A 25,052-nucleotide genomic window follows, 5' to 3' on the forward strand; every position below is an offset into this window, starting at 1 on the left:
TTGCTTTTATCGTTTTAGATCGAGCGGAGATTTTTGTTTCATAAACGTTGAAGGGAAAAAAATTCATCTTTTATATATTATATAGATGAGGAGCACTAATGAAAAGGGTGTGTAAAATAGGTGAAGACCGTATAAAGTAAATGTATAAAGTAAATTAGACACGAAGACTTAAAAAGGTTATGAGCCTTAATTATTTTTACTTTTAAACTATGTCATTATCATTGAAACCGACAAAAATAGAAAATGTGCCATTATGAGTAACTAGCATTTTCAACCCGTGCAATGCACGAAAAATATATTTATATTCTATGTTTATATAAAATTGATAAGGAACTCAATTATCATATTTATAAACGTAATTAACAATTAATTTTAACTAAATATATTTGAGTTGAATATTGAAAAAATAAAAAATAAAGAAAAATTTACAATAATAAAAATTGATAGTATTATGAAAAGGCAAAAGAGATATAAGTTAAAAAATGAAAATAAAAATATAAAAGAAATGAAAATAGATCTATTAAAAAAAATTTGAGAGAGGAGAGAGAATGTTTTAAAATTTTAATCTTTAAATAAATATAACTTTTACATTTTAAATCAAACATTTACATAAAATATATCAAATTAAAATTCTTATCGGAATCTTTAGTTTGATATGTATATTAAATATTTTAGAATTAGTCGAATTTCATAATTTTAAAAAACACTAAAACAAATTTTGTGTTTGAAACTTCATAATTTCAAACACAAACAACCATTACTAAAAAAGTATAAACCAATTCTAACACGAACTTTGTGTTTGTACACTTTTTTTTGTGTGTTTTCTGCATGCGATCGTGCAAGAGACTCCACAATGATGATTACTATTGGATTAAAGGTGAAGATTGCAAGTCTTGAATTGGCCCAAATGGGTTAGAATCGGCCCATCTCACTCCTCCTAGATCTCCTTCATTTATGTTGGAAATAGCTGCTCGTTATTTTTTTCATAGTTCATTGGAAGTTCTAGGAATTTTAAATTAGTAAATGCCAGTAAAAATTCATTAACACGAGAAAAATATTTTCACTAAACATAGTTTAACATGGGTAAATGATTGATTATAATATGGTTTTGAAAAGCCAACGAAACTCACTTTAACACTCATAAGACAAAGTACAAACAAAATATATGAAAGAATGACTAATCCATAAAATATGTGGTGAGATGTAATGTAACAGTCAATATGAGTATGTGGGCAGATATAGCAACTTAGTAAGTAACAAGACAGTAACAAATACTGTATCAGAAACGAATACCAAGAATGATAACCAGTTCGATTAAACAACCTACGTCAGGGGGGCCTCGCCCATGAAAAATTATCAACTGAAGTAAAGATATACAAAGGACTTACACAATAAGACTCTATCTTACTTAGCCTCTACATCTTCCCAAAACCTTACCAACAGTGAATAATTGAAAGCTAGACAATGACTAACTTCCTAGGCGCACCTAATCCCTTGAGAAATAAGAACCAACAATAAATAAAGGTATATAACTCTTTTACAATGTTTGCTCAAGTGTATAACTCACAAACACTATTCTGCTAAGTATAAAGAAAGTACAATGTCAGGAAACGTACTACATATGGTACCAATTAGGGGATACCTAGCAGAACAAGAATTCTCGACTACATTGCGAGAGCTGCTATGAACAAAAATCCTCAACCATCTTGAACGAAATATGGCCTCCTTATATAGACTTTATGCTTTCAATATTATCTTGTAGCCCAAGTTAATCATTTCCTAGTCGTAGATGAAAATAGGAGTTCTAGCTTGATGAGGACTCTGCTTGGATGATCTTGTTCTATCAATCTGATAATTCTTCTTCAAGAAATAAGAGTCCAAGCGTATGGTGAATAAATTTGTGAGGTATCTGATTGATAAGAAGTATATATATCCATACAACAATTATACTTCAAATATGAGATTTATGCTTATCCTCAAGAATATCAAATCTGACATATCTTGTAACAACTCATGTACCAGAGTCTCTATTACGGTCTATATAATGACAATACAATATAGATGATCCATACTCTAACAATATCTAATGCTAAAAAAAAAACAATTAGAATGAGTTGGCTTATCTATCTTCTCCTATTTCTCTCTTCAACAACTCTAGCAAAAAATCATTCCAAGCATCTATGGGTCCAGGCAAGCACCAATGCACGCAGTCATTCGCAAAGGTCTGATTGGGCGCGGGCCAATGGCCATATTTACTGGGGTGGCCATCCGGCCGCAGCAGCATCGCCACCGTGGCATCAAACAGCTTGAACTTCCCTCGACTTCTCCTCCCCGCCTTCTGCGCAATCCGCAGCTCCTCCAGCTGTATCAGATACATCTCGAGGCTGTAATCCTCGAGCGCCACCTCGCTCCTCCGGTAGGGCCGCGTCCGCGCGCAGTCGCCGCCCTTGTCCCACGCCGCCCCCTCGAAGTGCGAAGGCGCGTACGTCCGGAGGAACGTCACACCCCCGAAGCCGGCATCGGCTATGGCGCGGAAGGTCGTGCGGAAGGCACGGCGGTAGCTGAAGAAGGAGGTGAGGTGGGCGACGTCGGGCTCTGGGCAGTAGAGGCAGCCGACGAGGCGGGTGCGGAGGTGGAAGTAGGTGGGGCGGAAGAACCAGTGGCCGGCGGAGATGACGACGTAGTCGAAGAGGGCGATCTGGGAGGACCAGTGGAGGTCGGGCTGGTCGAGATAGAGGCGGAAAGGGCGGCGATCGTCGTTGGGGTCGCTTTTCTCGGTTTTGACTAAGTAAGGTGACCACAACATCGATATGTTGAAGTCGTGCTCTCTGTATTCGTACCGTTTGTTTTGGTCCAATGGATTCGACAGGTCTACTGGATTTGCCACCTGGATAATTACATCATAATTTTTATTGAGAATAACTAGAAAAACAATAATTACTTGTGTAAATGAGTGGCAGATCAACTATTCTCAAAACTCACATTATCAAACAGTGATATGACAAGTGTTACTCCCTCCGTTTTTTTTTAAGTGTCCTATTAAGATAAATTTATTGTTCCTTTTCAAGTGTCCTATTTTAAAATTTGAGAATAAAAAATGACAAAGTTCCTACTTTACCCCTTTTTAAGTGTCATATTTCAAAATTTGAGAATAAATTTATTACACTTTGAAAATAATAAATATGGGCACAAAAGTAATACTCCAACTTCCTTGATATATGTATTTTTTTTCCATGGGACACTTAAAAAAAACGGAGGGAGTATCTCGTTATTAGATGAGTTCATTTCTTTTTAATAATTGTTAAGTTGAATTAGGTCATTGATAAAGCATAAATATTGTATAATGAGTTGAATATAAGTTTGTGTAGGTGGAAGAAAATGGAATAACTTTTTTATTCAAATATTGAATTAGTGTAGGTTGTTCATAGACTATGTTTAATTTGCATTGTTTAGTTAGAAAATGATTATTTGGATTAAGTATTCTAAAATTAATTTAAATTTTAATTCTTTTATAATAAATTTTAGGGTTTCCTATATGAATTTTTTTTAAAATAATAAATTAATAATAAGACACGAACAATAAGAAACTCATCTAGGCCTAAGTGGCCTGATCCATTTTTTTTTTTAATTTAAGCCCGATCCATTTAAAAACTTGATATGGCGTACTAGTTTCAGTGACTACTAAGAAACTTCTTTGGTAGACTCTTTAACTTTGCTTATACATATTAAAACCATGGGTTAATTGCAAATTGATGGAGATTTTACATGATTTTTTCAACGTTTGAAAAGTCATGTTAAAATTTATAAAAATGACTTAATGAACGAAACTGTGGAAAAGAATTCTAATAAAAAAATCAAAGTAATCGTGAGAAATGATAACCAAATTTCGTAAATACATAAACATAGTATAATTCTTTGTTGTATTTTATAACAATTGTACTTGCATTCTTATATGTTCCATTTTATATACTGTAATTTTTCTAAACATATATAGTTTACTGTTTAAAATTATAGACTATAAGCGAATTTTTAATAGTGTAAAAAATATATAAAAGCAAATTATGTTAACCGAACCCCGAAACTATGAGTTTAAATGCAAGTGCAAATGTTTCTTAAAATCTTAATCAAACATATAACAAACTCATATTAATTGTTAGAAATGATATATATATATACTTACTCTGGACAAGAGACAAATCAAAGACTGCATATGATTCCTGGCCACAGAATCGCCGACAAAAGCCAAGGATTTGCCCTTGAGAAGCTGCAGGAATTGGTGCGGCTCGAAAAGGGGCAGCTCACAGTCGTCGGGCTTCCACCTCCACTGCAAGAACCCGCGATCAGGCCGCCCGAACTTGAGACAATTCTGGTGCTCCTGGATTGCGTTACACGTGTCGTTCGTGTAATATGGGCCGTCGGGATTCGCCACCCATTCGCCGGAAAATAAGTCGCACTGCTCCTCATCGGAAACTCGCGATCTTATCGCCCCACGATAGCTACTCCTCCCACTCATCATCGCCTTCACCTTATCACCCTGATCGTCGCTTCTGCTTATCGCCTGCCTCCCGGTACCTTGTGGGGCAGAATCTTTTTGCGCTTCACTTCGTGGCTTTCTCATTCTCTTTCTTCTTCCCTTCGTAAGAAAAATAACATCATTTTATTTATAGGAGGCTCTTAAAATATAATTTTACATATAAATTATAGTATATATAAATAAATTATTTAAATACACAAATTTTCAATTATTCTAATTTTTTTACACAGTTGTCAATTACTTTCAAAAATAACATTAATTAAGGTGGATGCCTGAAATATTTACATGGCTTAAATAATCGATGTGCTAACGATATAGTTTAATATTATATGATTGTATTAATTTATCATTTTAACTAGTTATGGTCACACTAATTCATCAAAAATTGATAATTGTACATATGAAAAATCATAATAATTGAAAATTCGTCTGTTTCAAGACATATTTTTTTAGGTTTGTGTATCAAATTAGAATTCAATGAAAATTTGTGTACCTTGATATAATTGCCTTTATGAGATTAATAAATTAACATTATATAAATAATTTCCCCGCCTTCAAATATAGAGGGGAAAAGAAAAAAAAAATTGAAAGAGCATGCACCTTATCATTTTTTTTCCTGACGGGGGCGAGGTGGTGGTCGACTGCGGTGTCCCCGGCAGCTTTGTCGTGGTGGCAGTGGGCAGGGTCGGCGGAGCAAGGGTCTTTAGGGTTTTCAGGTGGAGGGGGTTCTTCAACATGGGACGTCAGACTAATTGGATCCTCCAAATCCTCGTACGGCACAACCGACGTCGTTTCGTACAACTTTTTCGACGTGTCTCTTAATGCAGGGTAATATAAAGGGATTGTTAAAAGAATGATTAGAGCAACCAATGGAGCAAGCCTCGATGTTTTTCTTCGTGGTTGAGGCTTCCCAATGGGAAGCTCGGAAGCCTGGAACTTCATTGCGATCAAAGATTTTAACGTAATAACATTTCAGGTTAAAAAATTCTATATTGATTTTATTATATTTTGGAGGAAAAGAAAAAGGAATTTCAGGAAATGAGAAAGGTTTGAAGGAAAAGAGGTTGAAGATGAATGGTGTAGTGAGGTTGTAGAAGAAACATTAATGGTTTAAAAAATTTCTTTGCAGGTTTAAAATTTTCTATAAGGAAAAGAATGACTGTAGATGGATTCACATATTTAGTATCGTTGTTAAGTAAATTGTTGATTCTCGTACAAATTTGTGTGCAATGAGTGTGTGATAGCATAATAATAGATGAAAGGCGCCGAGTTTAATGTAGCATCGATCTATAAGATTTTATGACTCCTATTAATCTGGTGTATTGATGGTCAAACGCTTTCCAAGGGGAAAGATATTATGGTAATTAGAGATATGTGAAGGGATTCAGCTATGGCTGCCATTTCAATATGATGCCTCAATTAATTCATCTACTTTTCATGGTAACATGATATAGATCCCTATTGTCTCATTCACCCATAATCCTACGTGCTTCATAATATTTTGTTCATATAATTATCTAAATTCCATGCACAATTTTTTATGCTTATATATTATATAATATGTCGTTAATGGGCTGCTTTGGCGTTGCTCTCTAGCGTGATGGTCGTGGGCTCGTGGCAGAGGAGAGTTGATGTTCATGGTGTGCTTATGAGTAGTTAATCATCCTCGTCGAGCAAATCAACTTGGAATTACTATATAGGGGACGTTTACTTTTTAGAATTAGATAAAAATAGTAAGATTATACATTGTTTACTTCAATGGATGGAACTTTAGGATATCATAAAGCCATTGATTATTTCAATCATTTGAGCGAGTTTTACTTAATTTTAATCAATTGAAAGGGCGAGATCAAAGAAATGCATTTTATCAATAATACAAAGTAATCATCCTCCAGAAAATAATGTGTCATCACTTTGAATTTTGTTGGCCATTTTTGCGTCTGCGACGGTTTCAGAAGTCGGGTTCACGACATTAGTTGCACGACTACTGATGCCCGTTATGATTGTGTGATCTTCCGACGGTGCTGCGCGCCCGTTTATTATATATATAGTTTTTCATATCATGTTTCAATTTCTAAATACATAGCAAATGTATGTTATCCAACTTTAAAAGGAATATATATATATATATATGTATCCATGGTCGATGATGGATATTCATTTGCCCAACATTAATATTATATCTTTGTGGTTTCGAATATTGATGATATCTTACTATTAAAAAACTTTCCAAATTTTGACCATATGATTTCTTTTTAGCCATAATTTACAAATGTATTAGTGTTTTAAGGAATATGTTTTATTGTTAAGATATAAGTGTATATAAATATCAACTGTATCAAAAAAAATATCAATTGTTCATTATTTATGTCTTGAAAAAAAAAATCGGCATCGGAGAGGTGATAAAACTTACTTTTCTATGGTTTCTAATGTTCTTAAAATGTCAATTTTGTAGAGAACTGAGTGTTCAATAATTGTTTTGTGTTTGAATTGCTTTATATTGTGGAATATGATATTTGCTCGTACTCCGGCAAAATCTACAGAAGTATTATAGTTGGATTAGGAATAATAGTCTAAATAAAAGTTATAGATAATCTCGATACGAGTTTGTGAGTGAAAAATAATCCAAAATCAGAGTTCAAATAGAGGAGATATGAGCGAAATAAGAAAATCGTGCGCAATAGTGAATAATAATCACCAAAATTGTGAAGGACCAAAGAAGAAAATCAATGATCACCATTTCGATCGCCAATTTCTCACTTAACATGTACTCCCTCTGTCCCACATTTTTGTATCCATTTATATTTCTAATAAAAGTAAGTGTGACTATTACTCAACTTTAATTATTTTAATACTTACATAAAAAAAAATGAGACCCTTATTTCACTCAAAATACACTCAACCACTTTACTAAAATTTGTATCACTCTCAATTGAATATTAAAAATTGAGACAAAAAGACTAACATGATTTCTCCAAATATATTAGTATATGTGAAAATAATATGATGATAATTCTAAAGAAAAGTACTATTGTACTTCCCCTGTTCACTATTTTTTGATCTATTTTATAATGACACAAATTTAAAAAAAATTAATGAAATATATTGTGCGTGAAGTGTTCCATTTTATTGTGAATGAAAAATTTATTAAAAATAAAATGAATCAATAATAAATAATCGATCAAAATGATAAAATTAATTAAAAATTGATGAACGGATGCAGTATCATTTAGCAGCCACCAAATTTGACCACTTTTGTCAAGTACTATAGGAATAGGATGTTAGCATCCAAAACATCTTGAACTCTTTGATTACTGACCTCTCATCAACATATTTAATTGTAATCATGCTAACCTCACTACCTATATATAGCATTATGCCATTTGATTACTCATATTTAACCAGTAATTGTGTGCCGTCGTACCGCGTCATTCTCCACGCGTCCATCAAATGACTCATTGCTATCCTCTTTTTGTTACACTTATTATTTTATTATTATACCCTCCATTACTATTTCGGGCTTCAAGAATCTTCTTCATGCTTCCCACGCCAATAAATACTTACATATATGGATACGTAATGTATTAATATATTAATTACAACATGATTATCAAAACCTTCCGTGGATTAATAATATTTTAAATATATATTGTCTCTAGCTTGTATCGTCACAAATATGATTCGATTTTTGGGGGGTCTTTAAGATCGTATAAGATTATCAAAAACCTTCCGTGGATTAATAATCTTTAATATTGTCTGTAGCCTGTCGTGACCATATATATGATTCAATCTTTTAGGGTCTTTAATATTCTATGTGAAATCTAATACTCCATCCGTCCCACGAATCTAGAGCCACTTCTTTTCGCTTCTTTTCGGCACGAAAATTAAAGAGTTGAAGATTAGTGTTTTAAATATGTATGTAATAAACTAGAAAAATGATTAGGTAAGTGTGTAGATAATAAAATAAAAAAGTGATAAAGTAAAAAAATATACAATTAATTAAGATAAGTTTAATTAGAACCTCTTATTTTTTCTCTAATTTTTATTACATATGAAAATGATTCAAGGTTCGTGGGAGGGGAGGAGTATTAATTATTAGTATCAGTGAAACAATTCAGATACATTCGAAAATAAAACGATAAAACGCGCCAGATCTATTCATATTTAATGGGAAATCAGCAACATCCGATGTGCTTGAGTCAAACAAATAAAATCAATTAAAGTTAAGTAGTTATTGGAGTGGTCAAAATTGGTGAAAGAACAGTCAAAATAGCTTGACTTAAGAGTCAAAGTAGCTTGACTACTTATTATTATTATTATTATTATTATTATTATTATTATTATTATTATTATTATTATTATTATTATTATTATTATTATTGATCTTGGTAGTTAATAATTGTTTCGTTAACTTTCATTCTTTTTAAAATTTAAACTATTAGTATTAATTTTATTGTAGGGATCAACATATTTTAATATATGGAGTTTGATATAGGGCTGAAATCTTGTAATATCCACTCTTATGGTAGTATATATATAGATCCAAATTTGGAACCATATTTTGTTTACGTGGCGCATTAAGCACGCGACACGTAGCAAATATCTTCCAAAGCTTTTAAAGGCAAAATACACGGAGGGATACAAATAAAAATATGAACTATTTTTTCAGCTTTAGATCATCAATATTTGCGATTGATTCATCTCGTTATTGGATGAATTCATGCTCATGAGTTCGAATTTCATAGGTAGCAATAAATTTAATTTTCAAAATTCATACATTTATACAACGAATTCATATGTGTTCTATATAAAAATCAGACATTTACATAAATTTTTCAAAGATTAAATCTCAGTCGTTAGATTATGAGTATACCAATGGTGTAAATTTATTCATATTTTATAGTCTAAGGATGGTTTTCAGCCTAGGGAATGGTTCAAATAAGATCACTCATATATGGTGAGATCTTTTTTTTTTTTTTTTTTTTTGAGAACCAAATAGAAACAACTTCATTAACTCAAACCAATCGAGTTCACAGCAAGAGGCAAACTAACAGCAAGAGGCAAACTAACAGCAGAAAGCATGGGAGAAAAGGAATTAAGAGCAAAGGAAGCAACTCTATCCGCCACTGAATTACCCTCTCTTGGAGTCCAACTGTACGAAACTCGACGGAACGAACGACTCATCTCATGAATCACCCTTAAAGAATCACCAAGATAGGAGAGATCATCTTCTTGTCTGACCACCTTCCAATATAACTGTTGGCTATCAGTTTCAACAATAATATTATTCACCCCTCTTTCTTGGCAAAGCTTCATCCCTTCGATCATGGCCAACGCTTCTCCTTCAACCACCGTATAAGCACCACGTTTATAACCATATCTGCACCCCTCCACGTTACCATTCCCTAACGTCAACACCGCACCAATGCCGATCCCCTTCCCAACATCCACCGCTACATCCGTGGAAATCTTAGCATCAAACTCGCTATTGCAGTCGAGATGTGCAGCCCGCTGCCTCGTACCATCAAAGCGATTCGGGGCCACCCAGATAGCTCTATTTGCGACAGCAAGACAGTCCAAGTGCGAGAGCTCCTGATGTTGGAAAACCAGTAAGTTCCGAGCATACCAACAGGACCATGCAAGTGCGGCAAACAGGCTATGGACCTCCCTTTGGGGGTTGCATCTGATTTTGTCGAACCATTCCACTATAGAACATGGAGCTTCCTGATCAAGAGGACGAAGCCGAAGCGGAGACATGGCCCACAGTGATCTAGTCCATTCACAGTCCCGCAAAGCATGCTCCGTCGATTCCACACCAATTCCACATCTACGACACATAATATCAACCTCAATACCTTTCTTAGAAAGAGCCTCCGTCGTTGGAATTGCGTTGACGAAGCATCGCCACATGAACAGTTTCACCTTAGGGATCACATCAAGGCCCCATATCCAAGTCGAAATGGGGGAAAGAGGATTAGAAGTCGACGCTTCAGCCTGAGCCACGATCTCCATAGCAAGGTTATAGCCGGATTTAACGGTGTACATATTAGACTTCCCTCGAGGCCAGAACGGTCTATCAAGAACATGAGGATTAATTTTGAGCTGTGCCTGAATAGTCCATCGATCAGAGGGAGACAACACATCAGTAAGAGAATCGGTGTTCCACTGATTCTGATCATCATCAAAGAAATCTTCCGCCTTCAACAAGGCATGTCTATGCTCCACTTTTGCAACAGAATAAGACCCTTTCCCATCAGGAATCCACTGATCCACACCAATACGGATACGAGCCCCATTTCCAAGTCTCCAAGCAATACCTCTCGCAAGTAAATCACGGCCTACTAGTAAGCTTTTCCATGCAAAGGATGGGTTGTGAGCGTTACTAGCCAAAAGCAGGTCATTTCTTGGAAAGTATCTCGCTTTCAAAGATCGGGCAAGGAGAGAAGTATCATTTACCAGAAGTCGCCACGCTTGTTTGGCTAACATGGCTTGATTAAAAAGGGAGATATCCCGAAAGCCTAAACCACCATTATGTTTTGAAGTACATAGCTTTTTCCAACTCTTCCAGTGAATGCGACGCTCCTCCTTTTTCTGGCCCCAGAAGAAACTCGCAGCCACACTATTTAACCGTTGGCAGATTTGGTCCGGGATAGCAAAACAACTCATCAAATATGTAGGAATGGACTGGAGAACAGATTTGATGAGCACTGTTTTACCAGCTCCTGAGAGAAGCCTCCGTTTCCAATCTTTTGCTTTTTTCCGAGTCCGATCCACCAACATTTGAAAGATTTCTGTTTTTGATCGACCAACCACACTAGGAATTCCAAGGTAAGAAGAGCTTTGACCCGCTCTTTGCACACCCAACAGATTCGCCAACATCACCTGCCGTATCTCATCCACACCACCACTAAACGAAATAGAGGATTTCTCTAGATTCACAAGCTGACCCGACACACCTTCATAGTCGCGAATGACCCTCTTCACAGTCTCAATCTCCACTTCATTTCCCCTTCCAAAAATAATGCAGTCATCCGCAAAAAGAAGATGGCTCATTATATGGTGAGATCTTAGATTGATTTGTAGTTGTTGAATTTAATGTATAATATGACTGATATTTACTTGGAGGGGGAAATTTTTTAGCTGGATTCGAATCTTTGAGGGAGTGAAAATTTTATTAATTTTTTTAATATTGCTATTTAACACTATGTATATACTGTTTATTCAACACTATATATTGATTTATTCATTTTTCTTATTTCTCACGAAAAATAGCAATCATATTAGAACATAATCCTATATATATGTAAATATATTTATATATAATGCTGACAATTTTATTGGTGTTTGACTATATTCGATTATGAATATGCGAACAAGAGACGGTCTCAGATAAGAATCCTGAATCCCCAACTGATGATATGACTCTCAAGTTAAAATGCAAACTAGTATATGGTTTCCAAGATACTAGCAATCAAAAGAGTGATATGAAATTAAACGCATGCATATATATATGGCATCATCTTTTATATATTTCAAAATGCAGCAGTGCTGCATAATATATGTCATGTGATTAGAGATTAATTTCTTAATTATTTGAAAATTATACACAAAACAACTCATGTGACACAACCATACCATTAATTCACTGTCATTATAAATTGATGAACATATATATATATATATATAGAAACAATAGGGCCGGATGGGCCTATTGGTGATTGAAACTTAAATTTTGTCCACAAAATTTGAAATATCAATATTTGGCCATCTTTTATGTGCTCTACCTAATCTACCCTTTAATCCAATAGATCCAACAACTTCCTTTGACCCGGATCCAGATTTAGGGATTAACCCATGCAGCAGCACATACACATGATTCAGCTTTCATCCTCTCTCTTTATCTCGCCTGCGACGTGAACTTTCATCCGGCCAATTCTCCTCTCCACCTGTATCTCGCTCTCGCGGGCGCCGACGAAGAGATTAGAGAGACGATTATCCTCTTCTCCTCCTCTATCTCACCGCGATCGACGTATCTGCAACCTCTCTCTGATTGTCCTCTCCGCCTCTATCTTTCTCTCGCAGGCGCCGACGAAGAGACTAGGCGGTGGATCTGATCTGATCGTTGCGGCGCCGCCTCCTCCATCGGCAGATCTGATCTCCGCCTCCTTCGATTTCAGCCATCGACAGATCTGATCTGATCTGATCTGTGCTGCACGTATGGCACTTATGGCACTATTAGTGCCATAAGTGCCATAAGTGCACACTTCCCCCTAGGGTTTAGATATTCCATTTAGGGTTTAGATTATCCATTTGGGGTTTAGATGTTCCATTTAGGGTTTAGATTATCCATTTAGGGTTTAAATGATGTTGTTGTGTCTGTATTTGTGCTGCACGTATGTCACTTATGGCACTATTAGTGCCATAAGTGCCAACGGAAATCCAAAATAAAACCAAGTAAAATGGTCATTTTGGCACTTATGGCACTAATAGTGCCATAAGTGCCTAACCCGACCCGGCACGTGACCCGCGTGCCTGATCCTACCCGGTCCGCCTCATTAAGGATAAAAACGTCCAAATCAATAAAAATGGCCAAATTTTGTGTTTTTTCAATGTGTGGCCATAAATTGTGTTTTATGCTTCATTTTGGCTACTTCAAAATTTTACATATATATATATATATATATATATATAAATTGTTTGTATGTATGAATAACCGTAATTCAGTTAATTGAAGAAAATTTCGCCCCCATTAAATTTGAATTCATATTTGAATGATTATTCGTGTATTACAAGCAACTTTTTCAACCTTAATATTAATTGTCATTCTCACGAAAGATAGCATTTTTACTAAATCCTTTCTCTCTCACTATATATATACATACATTTTTCTTTTCTTTTCTTTTCTTATTGTGAAGCGTTAGTGTAAAATAGGATTTATGATCGAGCTTGACAGTCCGCGGAGATTCCTTAGCTAATAGATCGTAGGTTAGTTTGGTTTTGGGGAAATTTCTCCAGCTGCATTGAATGAGGAACTTCAAATTTAGTGAAAGACAATCAACTTCTTTTTAATCTCTAATTTATGGCTAGCTTGAAATATGAAGGAAAAGTGTTGTAAAACGTGCGCGCATCTTTTAGTATCGTGATATATAATTGATTCAAGTCAGTATAGATTAAGAATATATGCATACACATACATTATGATTATATATATTATATATATATATATATATATATATATATATATATATATATATATATAGATCCCCAAAAAAACTACTCTCTCCGTCCAAAAAAATAGTCCTAAAAGAGGACGGCACGAGTTTTAATAAAAATAATTTATCATATTGTGAGTGAAGTAAGAGATTCACTATGTAGTGGGGTATTACTATTCGTAAATAAAAAAGAATTAATTTTTGTGGACGTCCCAAAATAACAAAAAATAATAGTATTATTTTTTTTGTGAACAAATGAAGTATTTTTATGAGATGAAAATGCCTAATTTTAATATCTTATACAGTAAAATTGAAAAAAAAAAAAACTTTGAAAACAAAGAAAAAAAAAGGCATAGACATCCGAAAGTATCGGGAAAGGAAGTATTTTTATGAGATGAGAATGCCTAATTTTAATATCTCATACAGTAAAATTGAAAAAAAAAAAAAAAAAACTTTGAAAACAAAGAAAAAAAAAAGGCATAGACATCCGAAAATATCGGGCGTTGAGTATCATCGTATGGTGGCGAAGATTTGGCATCTGACATCTGTCGAATGTTGATTAGCAGGAGCGTAGCAGACGGGAAGATTCAGGGACACCTGGCTGATTTGCTAATAAAATAACCAAGATTTAGTGTTTAATCATGTTTAGTGCTAATTACATCAGCTTATAGTGGCTTCAAAAGCAGACTCAACATGCATGTATCCGTGGAGCAGTGTGTGTATATATATAAGTGAAGGTTATGTCCAGTTGTCTGCCATAGAAACTTCCGACAAACAGTGATAGAATTATAATTAATTGAGTGGTGAATAAATGGAGCAAGGTGCAGCAGCAGGTTGGTGGCGAAAAGGGCCTTGGACTCCTCAAGAAGATGAGCTGCTCTTTCAGTATATCTCTCAGAATGGTGAAGGCAGATGGAGCTCTGTCTCTAAGTGCACAGGTACATATATATCTAGAGAGAAAGAGAGCTAGCCTAGCACATGTTCATGTTGTGATTAATATATGTATATATATGTGATAAATAAGGTTTGAAAAGAAGTGGGAAGAGCTGCAGGCTGAGGTGGGTGAATTACTTGAGGCCTGACCTTAAAAAAGGACAATTAACACCTCAGGAAGAAGGCATCATTATCGAACTTCATGCCCTGTGGGGTAACAAGTAATTATCTCTCTCTCTCCTCGACATTAATTTCTTTTCAAATATCAATTTTATTATCTAAGTATATATGTATTTGATGGCATGCATACAGATGGTCTACTATAGCAAGATACTTACCTGGACGAACAGACAATGAGATAAAGAACTACTGGAGAACTCATTTCAAGACCAGAAGCCCATCCACTCATCTCAAGAAGCGCAAGATTCTCAACCAACAACAAGCTCATCGTCGTCCCAATAATGTCACTATTACTGAACCCTCTCACTCTCACGACAAGGAAATGGCGTTTTCGAGCATCATCGATATTAATCATCAAAGTGCTTCATCATTTGATGATTTCGTCGCCCCATTTGAAATGGATTGTTACTTGTGGAACTTGGATGATGACCATCATCTTCCAAATATTATGCCACACGAATATTATCACCCTTTTGAAGGCGATGCAGCAGTTGATTACTACGTCCAAACTGCAGAGGTTTTGCTTTAAGGAATTTAAGCTTCATATCATCATTTACTTGTTAATTCATAGTTTCACCTTCTTTTCAAATATAAGGAAATGGACTCTCGCAATATGTTTCATTTTCCAATTTGGATATTGTAACTGTTCAGTTAAATAGAACAAAATATTCTACATCAAGGAAAAGGAATGGGCTTTCAAATGGATTCAGATAAATCGGATCGGCCCATGCAGAATTCCGTGTCTTTATTTCGAAATTATTTATAAAAAATTAAAAAAAATAAATTAAAATATTGGCCCATGCAGGTTTCGAACCTGCGACCTTCGCGTTATTAGCACGACGCTCTAACCAACTGAGCTAATAGGCCATGTTGTTAAATGTTTGAAGAAACGTGTACTTAACTAATGACTTGTTTTATTAAACATGATAAGATAAGAATGGTGCAGTCTAGAAAATTTGTGGAGATGAAAGGATGTTTGAACAGATAACAGCAAGCGAAGTAGCAGGCTACGCCGTCGGAGCTCTGCTCCTCTCCGCCACCATTTCTGCCCCCAAGATCGACTCCCTCATCTCTTCTTCTCAGCGCAGGTCATTTTATACATACATCAAACACTCCCTTTCTTCCTTTTTATTTCACTTTCTTTTTTCATATTCACAAAGAATTTATCCCATTTCCACGCAGTTCTTTAGGCATGTGTAAGAGATGCGGCGACGTGAATCGCATCGCTTGCGGGAAATGCAAGGGCTCTGGACTCATCAAACAAGGAGGACCTTTCACTTTGATTCCCGTTGTTACTGACAAATCCACATCAGTTTCTTGCAGCAACTGTCGTGGAAGAGGTTGCTTTTCCTGCCCTGGCTGCTCACCGAATCAACCTTAATTACTTCACCAATTATCTTGTAGTATTTCATTCAAGTTGTTTGTGAGTTTGTTTCTGAAATACACATATATACGAAGTTGCTTCACCTGAAATTCAATTTTGTCCAAGATAAACTTCATTTATTCCTTAACATCCTACTCACGATAAGAGAGATGATACACCATTTGATATGATACAAGTTTGCTTAATCTTTATGGCTTTGAATGCGGAAACAATCCACAGTTTCACCAGTATGCAGATTGTTGGACATTCGGAGCTTCCTATAATCTTGATAAGTGAAGGGAGAAAAGAGGCGAGGATGTTCCGCATCCACCAACTCCGGTGGCGCCTCCACCATCTCCGCCCTCGGCCCCAACAGGAACGAAGCTATCGACAGCCTCCTACCCGCTTCCTTGCACATCACACGGTGTTTCACGTTCAAGAATCTACCGTTGCTCCACACCTTAAAACCCTAAAAAAAGTTAGAACAACAATATCCTAAAGACTAAATTATCCTATGCTATCCCAACAATAATACTCATAGTGTTGTTTGCTTTGCATGATTGCGTATTTTTATCCTTAATAGTAGGATTTTAATGACATAAAAATCAAACAAAACTGGTTTAAATGATTAAAATAATAAGGGCCTTGGAATATCTCAAAGTTTCAATCCATCAAACTTAATATTAGGATTTCAATGACATAAAAATCAAACAAAACTGGCTTAAATGATGAAAATAATAAGAACCTTGGAATATCTCAAAGATTCAATCCATCAAAGTGAACAAGAGAATAATCTTATTATTTTTATCAAGATTAATCCTTCGAGTAAACGTTTGAAGATTTAATCCTAATCTAACCTCCGTCTAACGAAACTGTTAAACACTGACTTACTGCTGCAATATCTCCAAGATTGACAACAAGGGTTCCATGGCAGGGGTCGACGGGCTCGAATTGGCCGGACCTCTTCATAACCTCGAGACCGCCGACGTCTTTGTCGTCCTGCAGAAGAGTGAGGAAGCTAGAATCTGTGTGCAGTTGCACTCCAGGGGAGTCGACAGTGTGAGGGGCAAAGCTGTACTTGTTGATCCTGAACTGGCAACACCAATCATCAAAGGAGAAGCCTTTCACACCTAAGCCTTGTACAATTTTACCCCCAATAACCATCATCACTTCATTCACTGCTTTCGCATACTTGGAGAGAACAGCCCTGCAAATCATAATCAATCCCCATCAAAACATTTCATAACTTAACTAGTAGTAAGAGATACCTTTGGTGAGGAGTTGCTTCCAAGTTGGAGCAGAAAGCATCGAGAGCTTGAGGAGAAGAGGTGTCGTAGAGGCCGAGCGCCTCATAGAGCGGATTGACCGGAGACGGCGCCATGTACCCGCTCCCCGGGATGACGGCGCGGTTCCTGGCCTTCACCTCCGCCGGCAGATCCAGCAGCGATCCCACCACTTGCTTCATTTGCTGCAGCAGAGAATCCGGCAGAATTCCCTCGTAATTTACGATCCGGAAACATCCCCATTCCTCGCACGCCGCCACCAGCTCGCCGAGGGAAACTTGCAGCAGATCGATCACTGGGATTTTACTCGCCATTTCTCCACACCAATTGCCTTTGATTCTCCTTGGTTTTTATGCTGCTGTTCTTTTTCTTTTTCTTTTTTTCTAAACAAGTGGAGACATACCTTCAAGTTTTGCAAGCTCTGTTTGGTGGTGGTCGGCTTTACAAGGAATAAGTGGCAGTATGATTTTGATTGTCACAAAATATTACTCCTAGGATCACTTATTCTACGCGTAAGACGAAGAGAAGAGAGTATTATTTATTTTTTTGAAAAATCTTTCATTCATTCATTATACGTTCAGAAATTCCTGAATGATAGTAGAGAGAGAGATATATTTGCGATTTTCCGCTTTATTCATCAACTGCAAAACAGAGTACAAAGCACTGTAACAATGGTAAGGATACATATTATCTCGACCTTAGGAGCTAAGGACACATATGTTTCTATCACTTAACGCCATTATTACATGTGTCCAAGTGCGAGGAGCAAACTAGAGTTACTCCTTTCAGCATGAGTGAAAGCGAAATACACATGCAGTTGCAGAAACAAACACGCAACAAAAAACTCAAAAGCAACTAGACAAGAACAAATTCTAACCCTGTTGTGTTTTTCTAGCATAGTTGGTCTTGTCACAAAGTTAAAAGAAATACTGACGAATGAGAGTGGATGCAGTAGCTATTATTAAAGCTTGAGAAATGCTCTTATGATTCCCATCATTTCACTACCAGTAAATCGCCCGAGAATTCCCCTGGCTGCTGCAATCTCATTGAACTCGTAAACATGGTCACCTCTAAAAGCCTGACCCTGCTTTCCCTGTTTCTCTTCTTCACTTCTGTCAGCATCAGCTAAGTCATCACTAGGTTCAATGGTTGGAAGAGGAAATGGGTCGAGAGAGATATTAGAAAGTTGTGATTCCCCACCCACAGCACCGATGAAGTCTTTCAAACGACACAGTGTGAAGGGGACTGGTTCAAAGCTGTGATCACCGTATTCGACTGGAGTGGAATGATCTCCAGTGACACAAATGTAATATTGGAAAGCCCCCGTCGACTCTGTTTGCCAGAGGAGCTTAGCTAGTTGTCCTATAGCTTTATCAACAGCTTCTAAGCCTTTGGCTTTGAAGACACTTGCTTTATCATGACCGGCGTCATCTATTGCCTGCAATTTCAGTAGCGACATGTTTAGAAATACTCAGAAGACAACATAAATAGAACCTTTCAGATATCTGTATTCAAGCTGAAGAGAAAAGAGTAAGCAGAACTGAGTCAGATAAAGAAAAATAGAGATCCAACTTTCTTGCAGAGCTTCCTGTAGCAGGAGCTAAAAATGGCTACAAAAGTTTGAGAGGGGAAAAAATATTTGGCACACAAATAACATAATGACATGTTTTTATGTTCAAAGTATGCAAGAAAAAACAGTACTAGCATTGTAGCCCATCCATCAAAGTCCAGAAAACAAGTATAGCAGATTTTAAACCGACCCATGCATGCAAAGCACAATTGTGTAAGTGACAAACTGAATAGACAGGATTTTGTAGTCTCGCCACCTTAATGTGAAGGAATCCAAAGTCATAGCCATCAGGTCTGCCGGGTTTATGTTCATCTTCCCCAGGTACAAAGACATTGGGGCTTGCGTTAGAAGGAGCTGAGAGGGCTCTGGCTATTGCAGTTGCTTTTGAGGTTAGCAAGGTTCTGTAGTCTCCTGTTGCTCCTGGAGCTTCTAGAATATCAATACCAAGGGACAAACCCAAACCAGCAATGATCTTGGTAGGAGCAACCATACAAGGCCGCAGACCGTGAATCTTTTCAAATGGTGGGACCTGAATTTGTAATTTTTGGTTCAGAAGCAGTTGGCTGGTAAAATATACAGTTAACTAAAATGGAATTTTCAATCAACCAAATAGCCAATACTTTTTGTTAAATAAGAGAGGTAGGAAGTATACCTAATTTATCAAAGATTACCTCAATTCGAATCCCACAACCTCGTAAAAGGACAACATTAGCTATATTCTTTCCTTCTGCAACTCTTCTAGCATTCACAGGGTGACCAACCAAAATGTGAGATATCTCTTTAGATAGCTCATTAACAACTGCAGCTGTATTCTTTGCTTCATCAGAACCATCAAGAGGTTGAGCTTGTAAAAGCAGGCGATTATCCTTCAATGGATCTGTCCCTGATATGTTTCCACTTAATTTTGGTCCTTTAACAACCACACCACATCTATGCTCTGTTGCATACCTATAGAGATGATAATGTCACATGAGTTATATACCATTAGCAGATCACAGATCTAGCCTGACCGCTTTGAGTCACAACACAACTTAGATGCAATACCTAACATTAGCTAGCTACAATTCGACAAAGTGATTTTTTTTAATTATTATTATAGATGTAAAAGCTGGAACGTCATGCACGGATGCACCTGACTCTAACTTCATATTGAGGAAAAGAAGGCAGCTTGAGTCCATCCAGTGCTGCGCAAAGAACAGGTCCTTCTTCCTCAAAATGCCTATCTGCCCTCCTACTGGTAACTACTCCGGTACTTTCATCTAGAGTTGCAAAGTTGGACTGAGAGAAAATGAACAATGAGAATCAGCCATACTGTATATATTTCAAAATTATTGGGAAACTGGAAATGAGTATATATTAGAGAACAATTCAGTAGGTGCAATATAGAACAAGTCAGCACACTGAGGCCACTCCACTTGTATCCAGTTGGTATAACTTATAAGGGAGATTGTTGTTAAGATCAACAAGATGCAGATATAAAAAATTCTCCACTGAACATATCTTTCTTTTTGAGTTGAAAACTTGAACTAAGAGTTTGAATAATCTCAAGGCATACATCCAAAGCAATTGATAATTTACCCAATCTAAAATCTGCAAAGATCCAAGAAAAACTACCGGTAGTTTGACAAAAAAGCTCGATATCGCAGGATACTGGATAACAGCAACAAAAAAAAGGTACGTACTTTAAAAGCGATATCTCCAGGTGACATTGCTAAACCTGCACCCATGGACTCAAATGCACCTCGACCTCGATAATATGTTCTAGGATCATAGCCGAGTAGAGACAGATGTGCAGTATCACTTCCACAGCCTAAGCCTACTTCGACGGGGTCCATTAGACCGTTGACGCCAGCCGATGCAATTGCATCCAAATTAGGTATATTGGCAATTTGCAAGGGAGTCTTGTAACCAAACTTTGGCAGTGATACATCTCCCACCCCATCAATTAGAATAAAAGCAACCCGTCGCTTTGGCTCCTTTGAGTTAACCATCTCCTTTAGCCACAACACTCTTTTTTCTACCTATGCAAAATGTTGTCTGCAATCAATGCAGCCACGTTAATTTTACCCTGACATCTTTCAACAATGGATTAATGTAAGCCAATTCCCGGTATCATCATAAACTTGCAGTAAATCATGATTACAGAGATCAACAATAGAAACCCACAAAAAACTAAATAGAAGCATGATTTCCAATAGTTAAACAAAAATCAAATCAATTGCCAAGCAAAGATGAAGCAATTTCTTCTTAAAATAATTAAATATCGGTCTAATTGAAATGGAAGCAATGACATTATATCGTTTTCGTTGTTAAGAACTAAATTTATCAGATAAGCAATCATTTCCAACCAGAAAATCCATCAAATAATATAACATAAGAAGAACTAGGTACAGATTGATCAATCATCATCATATCATTGCAAACATCGTTGTCGTACCTTTGAACAATCTTAAATCTGGAAACTCAGGAAATAATATTACTCTTTCATTTATCTCAGCAAAAATCTGAAATACGTTTGATCAAACCTTAAGCAGGAGAGTGGAGTGCACAGGTAGCGTAGTTTTTATGCAATTCTCGGTCCCCCAAAGAGAATTTCGTGGTTCCTATTTTGACCCCATAAATTTCAAACTTTTCACTTCCACCCCTACTTTCTTTATTCCGAATCTATAAAATTTTGACAGTTTTGTTCTCCAAAATTTCAGGTCAATTTCACTTCAAAATTCCGAATCTAAATAAACGTGATTTCAACCAAATTCAAAATTTCAGATGTGATTTTAGCAATAAATACCTTTTCTTGAGAGAATGAAAAAAATGAGAACTTGAATAGAAGGTAAATGCCACGCCCCAATTTTAGAAGAAACAACTTAATGTCTGGCCAAAGAAAATGGAAAGGGGAGCATGCGAGGTGGCGAAATCAGTGGGGAGAAACGCGCGACGTTAAATGGCGGATCTCGCCGGAATTCGTGAAGGAGGGTTTCTGTTTTGGTGTGTATAGCAAGGGGAGAGATAGATGAAGTGAGACAGACGACGAGAGGCTAGAGAGATGATGGTGTGTCCGGTTGCTGAGAGAGAGGAGTGAGAGAAGAAGAAGAAGAAGAGAAAGGTTTGGGTTGGGCGGCTAGTGGTGCCGCCGGTTCAGGGTCGAAATTTCCGTGAACCTGAACCGGCCCGGATGAAATGTAACGGGCCGGTTTTCTGACCCTGAACTGGCGGTTCCCGGGCCGCAAAACCGGCGGTTCCGGGCTTTTTCTTTTCTTTTTTTTTTCAATTTTTTTTTGTATTCTTTTTTTATGAAATTAAATTATTTGTGATGAAATTTCAAAATTTTAATTCAACTTAAATCTTAAAATATAAAATATAAATGACTTGTGTTGAAAATTTAATGATTGTGATGAAATTAAATGATTTATGTCATATTTTTTTCTTTTATGAAATTAAATGATTTATGTCATATTTTAAAATCTTAAAATATCTCAAATTAAAAGACTTGTGTTGAAAATTAATATTTTATGAAATTAAATGATTGTGAATTTGTGATGAAATTTCAAATTTTTAATTCAACTTAAAATATAAAATATAAACATGTGTTGAAATCGAAAATATAAACATGCACTCCCTCCGTCCACGAAAAAGTGCCCCATTTGGGTGCTGACACGGGTTTTAAGAAAGCTGAAAAAGGTGGTGTAAAGGTGGTATAAAAGACTAAAAGGGTAGTGTTAATGTATTGTGGTTACTTTTACTAATCTTGCACTAACTATTTGACATTATTTTATTAGGTGAATTAAATGAAAGCATTTAAATGAGAAAACATTAAACAAAAGTGCCGATTCAATAAACTGGAAATAAATAAATAAATAAACTGAAAATTCAGAAAATAAATAAATAAATAAACTGGAAAATAAATAAACTGGAAATAAATAAATAAATAAATAAATAAGTAAATAAACTGGAAATAAATAAACTGGAAAATAAATAAACTGAAAATTCAAAAATAAATAAATAAATAAACTTGAAATTCAGAAAATAAATAAATAAATAAACTAAAAATTCAGAAAATAAATATATAAAAAATGGAAAATAAATAAACTGAAAATAAATAAATAAATAAACTGAAAATTCAGAAAATAAATAAATAAACTGAAAATAAATAAATAAACTGGAAATAAATAAACTAAAAATTCGAAAATAAATAAATAAATAAACTTGAAATTCAGAAAATAAATAAACTGAAAATTCAGAAAATAAATATATAAAAAAATGGAAAATAAATAAACTGGAAATAAATAAATAAATAAATAAACTGAAAATTCAGAAAATAAATAAATAAACTGGAAATAAATAAATAAATAAATAAACTAAAAATTCGAAAATAAATAAATAAATAAACTGAAAATTGAGAAAATAAATAAATAAACTGGAAATAAATAAATAAGTAAATAAACTGGAAAATAAATAAACTGAAAATTCAAAAATAAATAAATAACTAAACTTGAAATTCAGAAAATAAATAAATAAATAAACTGAAAAATCAGAAGAAAAAAAATAAATAAATAAACTGAAAATTCGAAAATAAATAAATAAATAAATAAATAAACTGAAATTCAAAAATAAATAAACTTGAAATTCAGAAAATAAATAAATAAATAAACTGAAAATTCAGAAAATAAATAAATAAATTAACTGGAAATAAATAAATAAATAAGTAAATAAACTGGAAATAAATAAACTGGAAAATAAATAAACTGAAAATTCAAAAATAAATAAATAAATAAACTTGAAATTCAGAAAATAAATAAATAAATAAACTGAAAATTCAGAAAATAAATATATAAATAAAATGGAAAATAAATAAACTGGAAATAAATAAACTGAAAATTCAGAAAATAAATAAATAAACTGGAAATAAATAAATAAATAAATTAATAAATAAACTGAAAATAAATAAACTAAAAATTCAAAAATAAATAAATAAATAAACTTGAAATTCAGAAAATAAATAAATAAATAAACTGAAAATTAAGAAAATAAATAAATAAACTGAAAATTAAGAAAATAAATAAATAAATGGGATTGATTAGGCGTTGGGGAGTTGGTTTCGTAGTTTTAATTAGTGAGTTAATTGTGTGGGTTAATTGCATAGATTAAATAAAAGTGTAGATTTATTAATGGCATAAGTTGTAAATAAATTGAAAAGTAAAGGGTATGAATGTACAAAAAGGTAAACAGGGCACTTTTTCGTGGAAAAAAAAAAAGGGGTAAGTAGGGCACTTTTCGTGGACAGAGGGAGTAATAGTTTCTATGTCATATTTTTAAATTAAATGACTTGTGTTGAAAATATATATTTTATGAAATTAAATGATTTGTGATGAAATTTCAAAATTTTAATTCAACTTACAATATAAAATATAAACATGTGTTGAAATCGAAAATATAAACATGTAATAGTTTCTATGTCATAATTTTAAATTAAATGACTTGTGTTGAAAATTTATATTTTATGAAATTAAATGATTTGTGATGAAATTTCAAAATTTTAATTCAACTTAAAATGTTTTCGTAAATCACGTTTTCTTTCTTCGGCTTGTCGCCGAATATTTTTGCACATAGAAGTTCGACCAATTTTTTTGACGGCCGGATTATAAGCATTTTTCATAGTATCTTCAAAAGTATATTTATCGGCATGTCTAAAAGGCAAATGCTCCATTGAAACATAACGAGCCATCTAATCTCAAGCATTTTGTGGATCAAATTTCCATAAAACATTACCTTGTTCATTACCTTGGCGTTGGAAAGCTTCGGGATGTAGTTGAGTTTGAGTTGTATGGATTCCATACTCGACAGTGTGCCTACTCTCCATGTGCCTTGCGAAGGTGCCATAACCCCCTCCCGCTTTCCATTGATAAGTAGCGTTGCAATAATTGCAATAGGCAATGAACCTCTCGGGAGCATTTGGACCATCATTTGGATTTTTAGGAGC

At 35.0% G+C, this 25,052-nt stretch overlaps 4 protein-coding genes and 1 non-coding gene across 7 annotated transcripts; 1 reads left to right on the forward strand and 4 right to left on the reverse strand.

Moving 5' to 3' along the window:
* Positions 1–1,944: 1,944 nt before the first annotated feature.
* Positions 1,945–5,797, reverse strand: LOC130988645 (protein trichome birefringence-like 19). The gene is made up of 3 exons (XM_057912540.1): positions 5,135–5,797; positions 4,181–4,633; positions 1,945–2,887 (listed from the first exon to the last, which is right to left on the reverse strand). Exons 1-3 carry the CDS (start codon positions 5,474–5,476, stop codon positions 2,120–2,122), a joined length of 1,563 nt encoding a protein of 520 aa, XP_057768523.1. The 5' UTR covers positions 5,477–5,797; the 3' UTR covers positions 1,945–2,119.
* An 8,646-nt stretch (positions 5,798–14,443) lies between these two features.
* Positions 14,444–16,332, forward strand: LOC130988650 (MYB-like transcription factor EOBII). The gene is made up of 4 exons (XM_057912546.1): positions 14,444–14,684; positions 14,771–14,900; positions 14,992–15,947; positions 16,042–16,332. Exons 1-3 carry the CDS (start codon positions 14,558–14,560, stop codon positions 15,386–15,388), a joined length of 654 nt encoding a protein of 217 aa, XP_057768529.1. The 5' UTR covers positions 14,444–14,557; the 3' UTR covers positions 15,389–15,947; positions 16,042–16,332.
* TRNAI-AAU (transfer RNA isoleucine (anticodon AAU)) lies at positions 15,653–15,726 on the reverse strand. Its single transcript has one exon. It is a non-coding gene; the product is annotated as a tRNA-Ile (tRNA).
* Positions 16,333–16,337: 5 nt separating the features above from the next.
* LOC130988649 (2-oxoglutarate-dependent dioxygenase DAO-like) lies at positions 16,338–18,110 on the reverse strand. 2 transcript variants are annotated; one of them, XM_057912544.1, is made up of 3 exons: positions 17,491–18,110; positions 17,114–17,429; positions 16,338–16,682 (listed from the first exon to the last, which is right to left on the reverse strand). In XM_057912544.1, the coding sequence occupies exons 1-3, from the start codon at positions 17,817–17,819 to the stop codon at positions 16,425–16,427; spliced, it is 903 nt and encodes a 300-aa protein (XP_057768527.1). In that variant the 5' UTR covers positions 17,820–18,110; the 3' UTR covers positions 16,338–16,424. The 2 variants fall into 2 exon arrangements, with proteins under 2 accessions (XP_057768527.1, XP_057768526.1); XM_057912543.1 differs by having other exon boundaries at positions 16,338–16,691; positions 17,491–17,967.
* A 7-nt stretch (positions 18,111–18,117) lies between these two features.
* LOC130988646 (uncharacterized) lies at positions 18,118–22,404 on the reverse strand. Of its 2 annotated transcripts, none has more exons than XM_057912542.1 (6): positions 21,864–22,404; positions 20,758–21,112; positions 20,208–20,353; positions 19,747–20,023; positions 19,332–19,604; positions 18,118–18,943 (listed from the first exon to the last, which is right to left on the reverse strand). In XM_057912542.1, the coding sequence occupies exons 2-6, from the start codon at positions 21,064–21,066 to the stop codon at positions 18,467–18,469; spliced, it is 1,482 nt and encodes a 493-aa protein (XP_057768525.1). In that variant the 5' UTR covers positions 21,067–21,112; positions 21,864–22,404; the 3' UTR covers positions 18,118–18,466. The 2 variants fall into 2 exon arrangements, with proteins under 2 accessions (XP_057768525.1, XP_057768524.1); XM_057912541.1 differs by lacking the exon at positions 21,864–22,404 and adding an exon at positions 21,513–21,671.
* Between the last annotated feature and the right edge of the window lie 2,648 nt (positions 22,405–25,052).

This window comes from Salvia miltiorrhiza, chromosome 6, assembly GCF_028751815.1.
Source record: "Salvia miltiorrhiza cultivar Shanhuang (shh) chromosome 6, IMPLAD_Smil_shh, whole genome shotgun sequence".
Classification (NCBI taxonomy): domain Eukaryota; kingdom Viridiplantae; phylum Streptophyta; class Magnoliopsida; order Lamiales; family Lamiaceae; genus Salvia; species Salvia miltiorrhiza.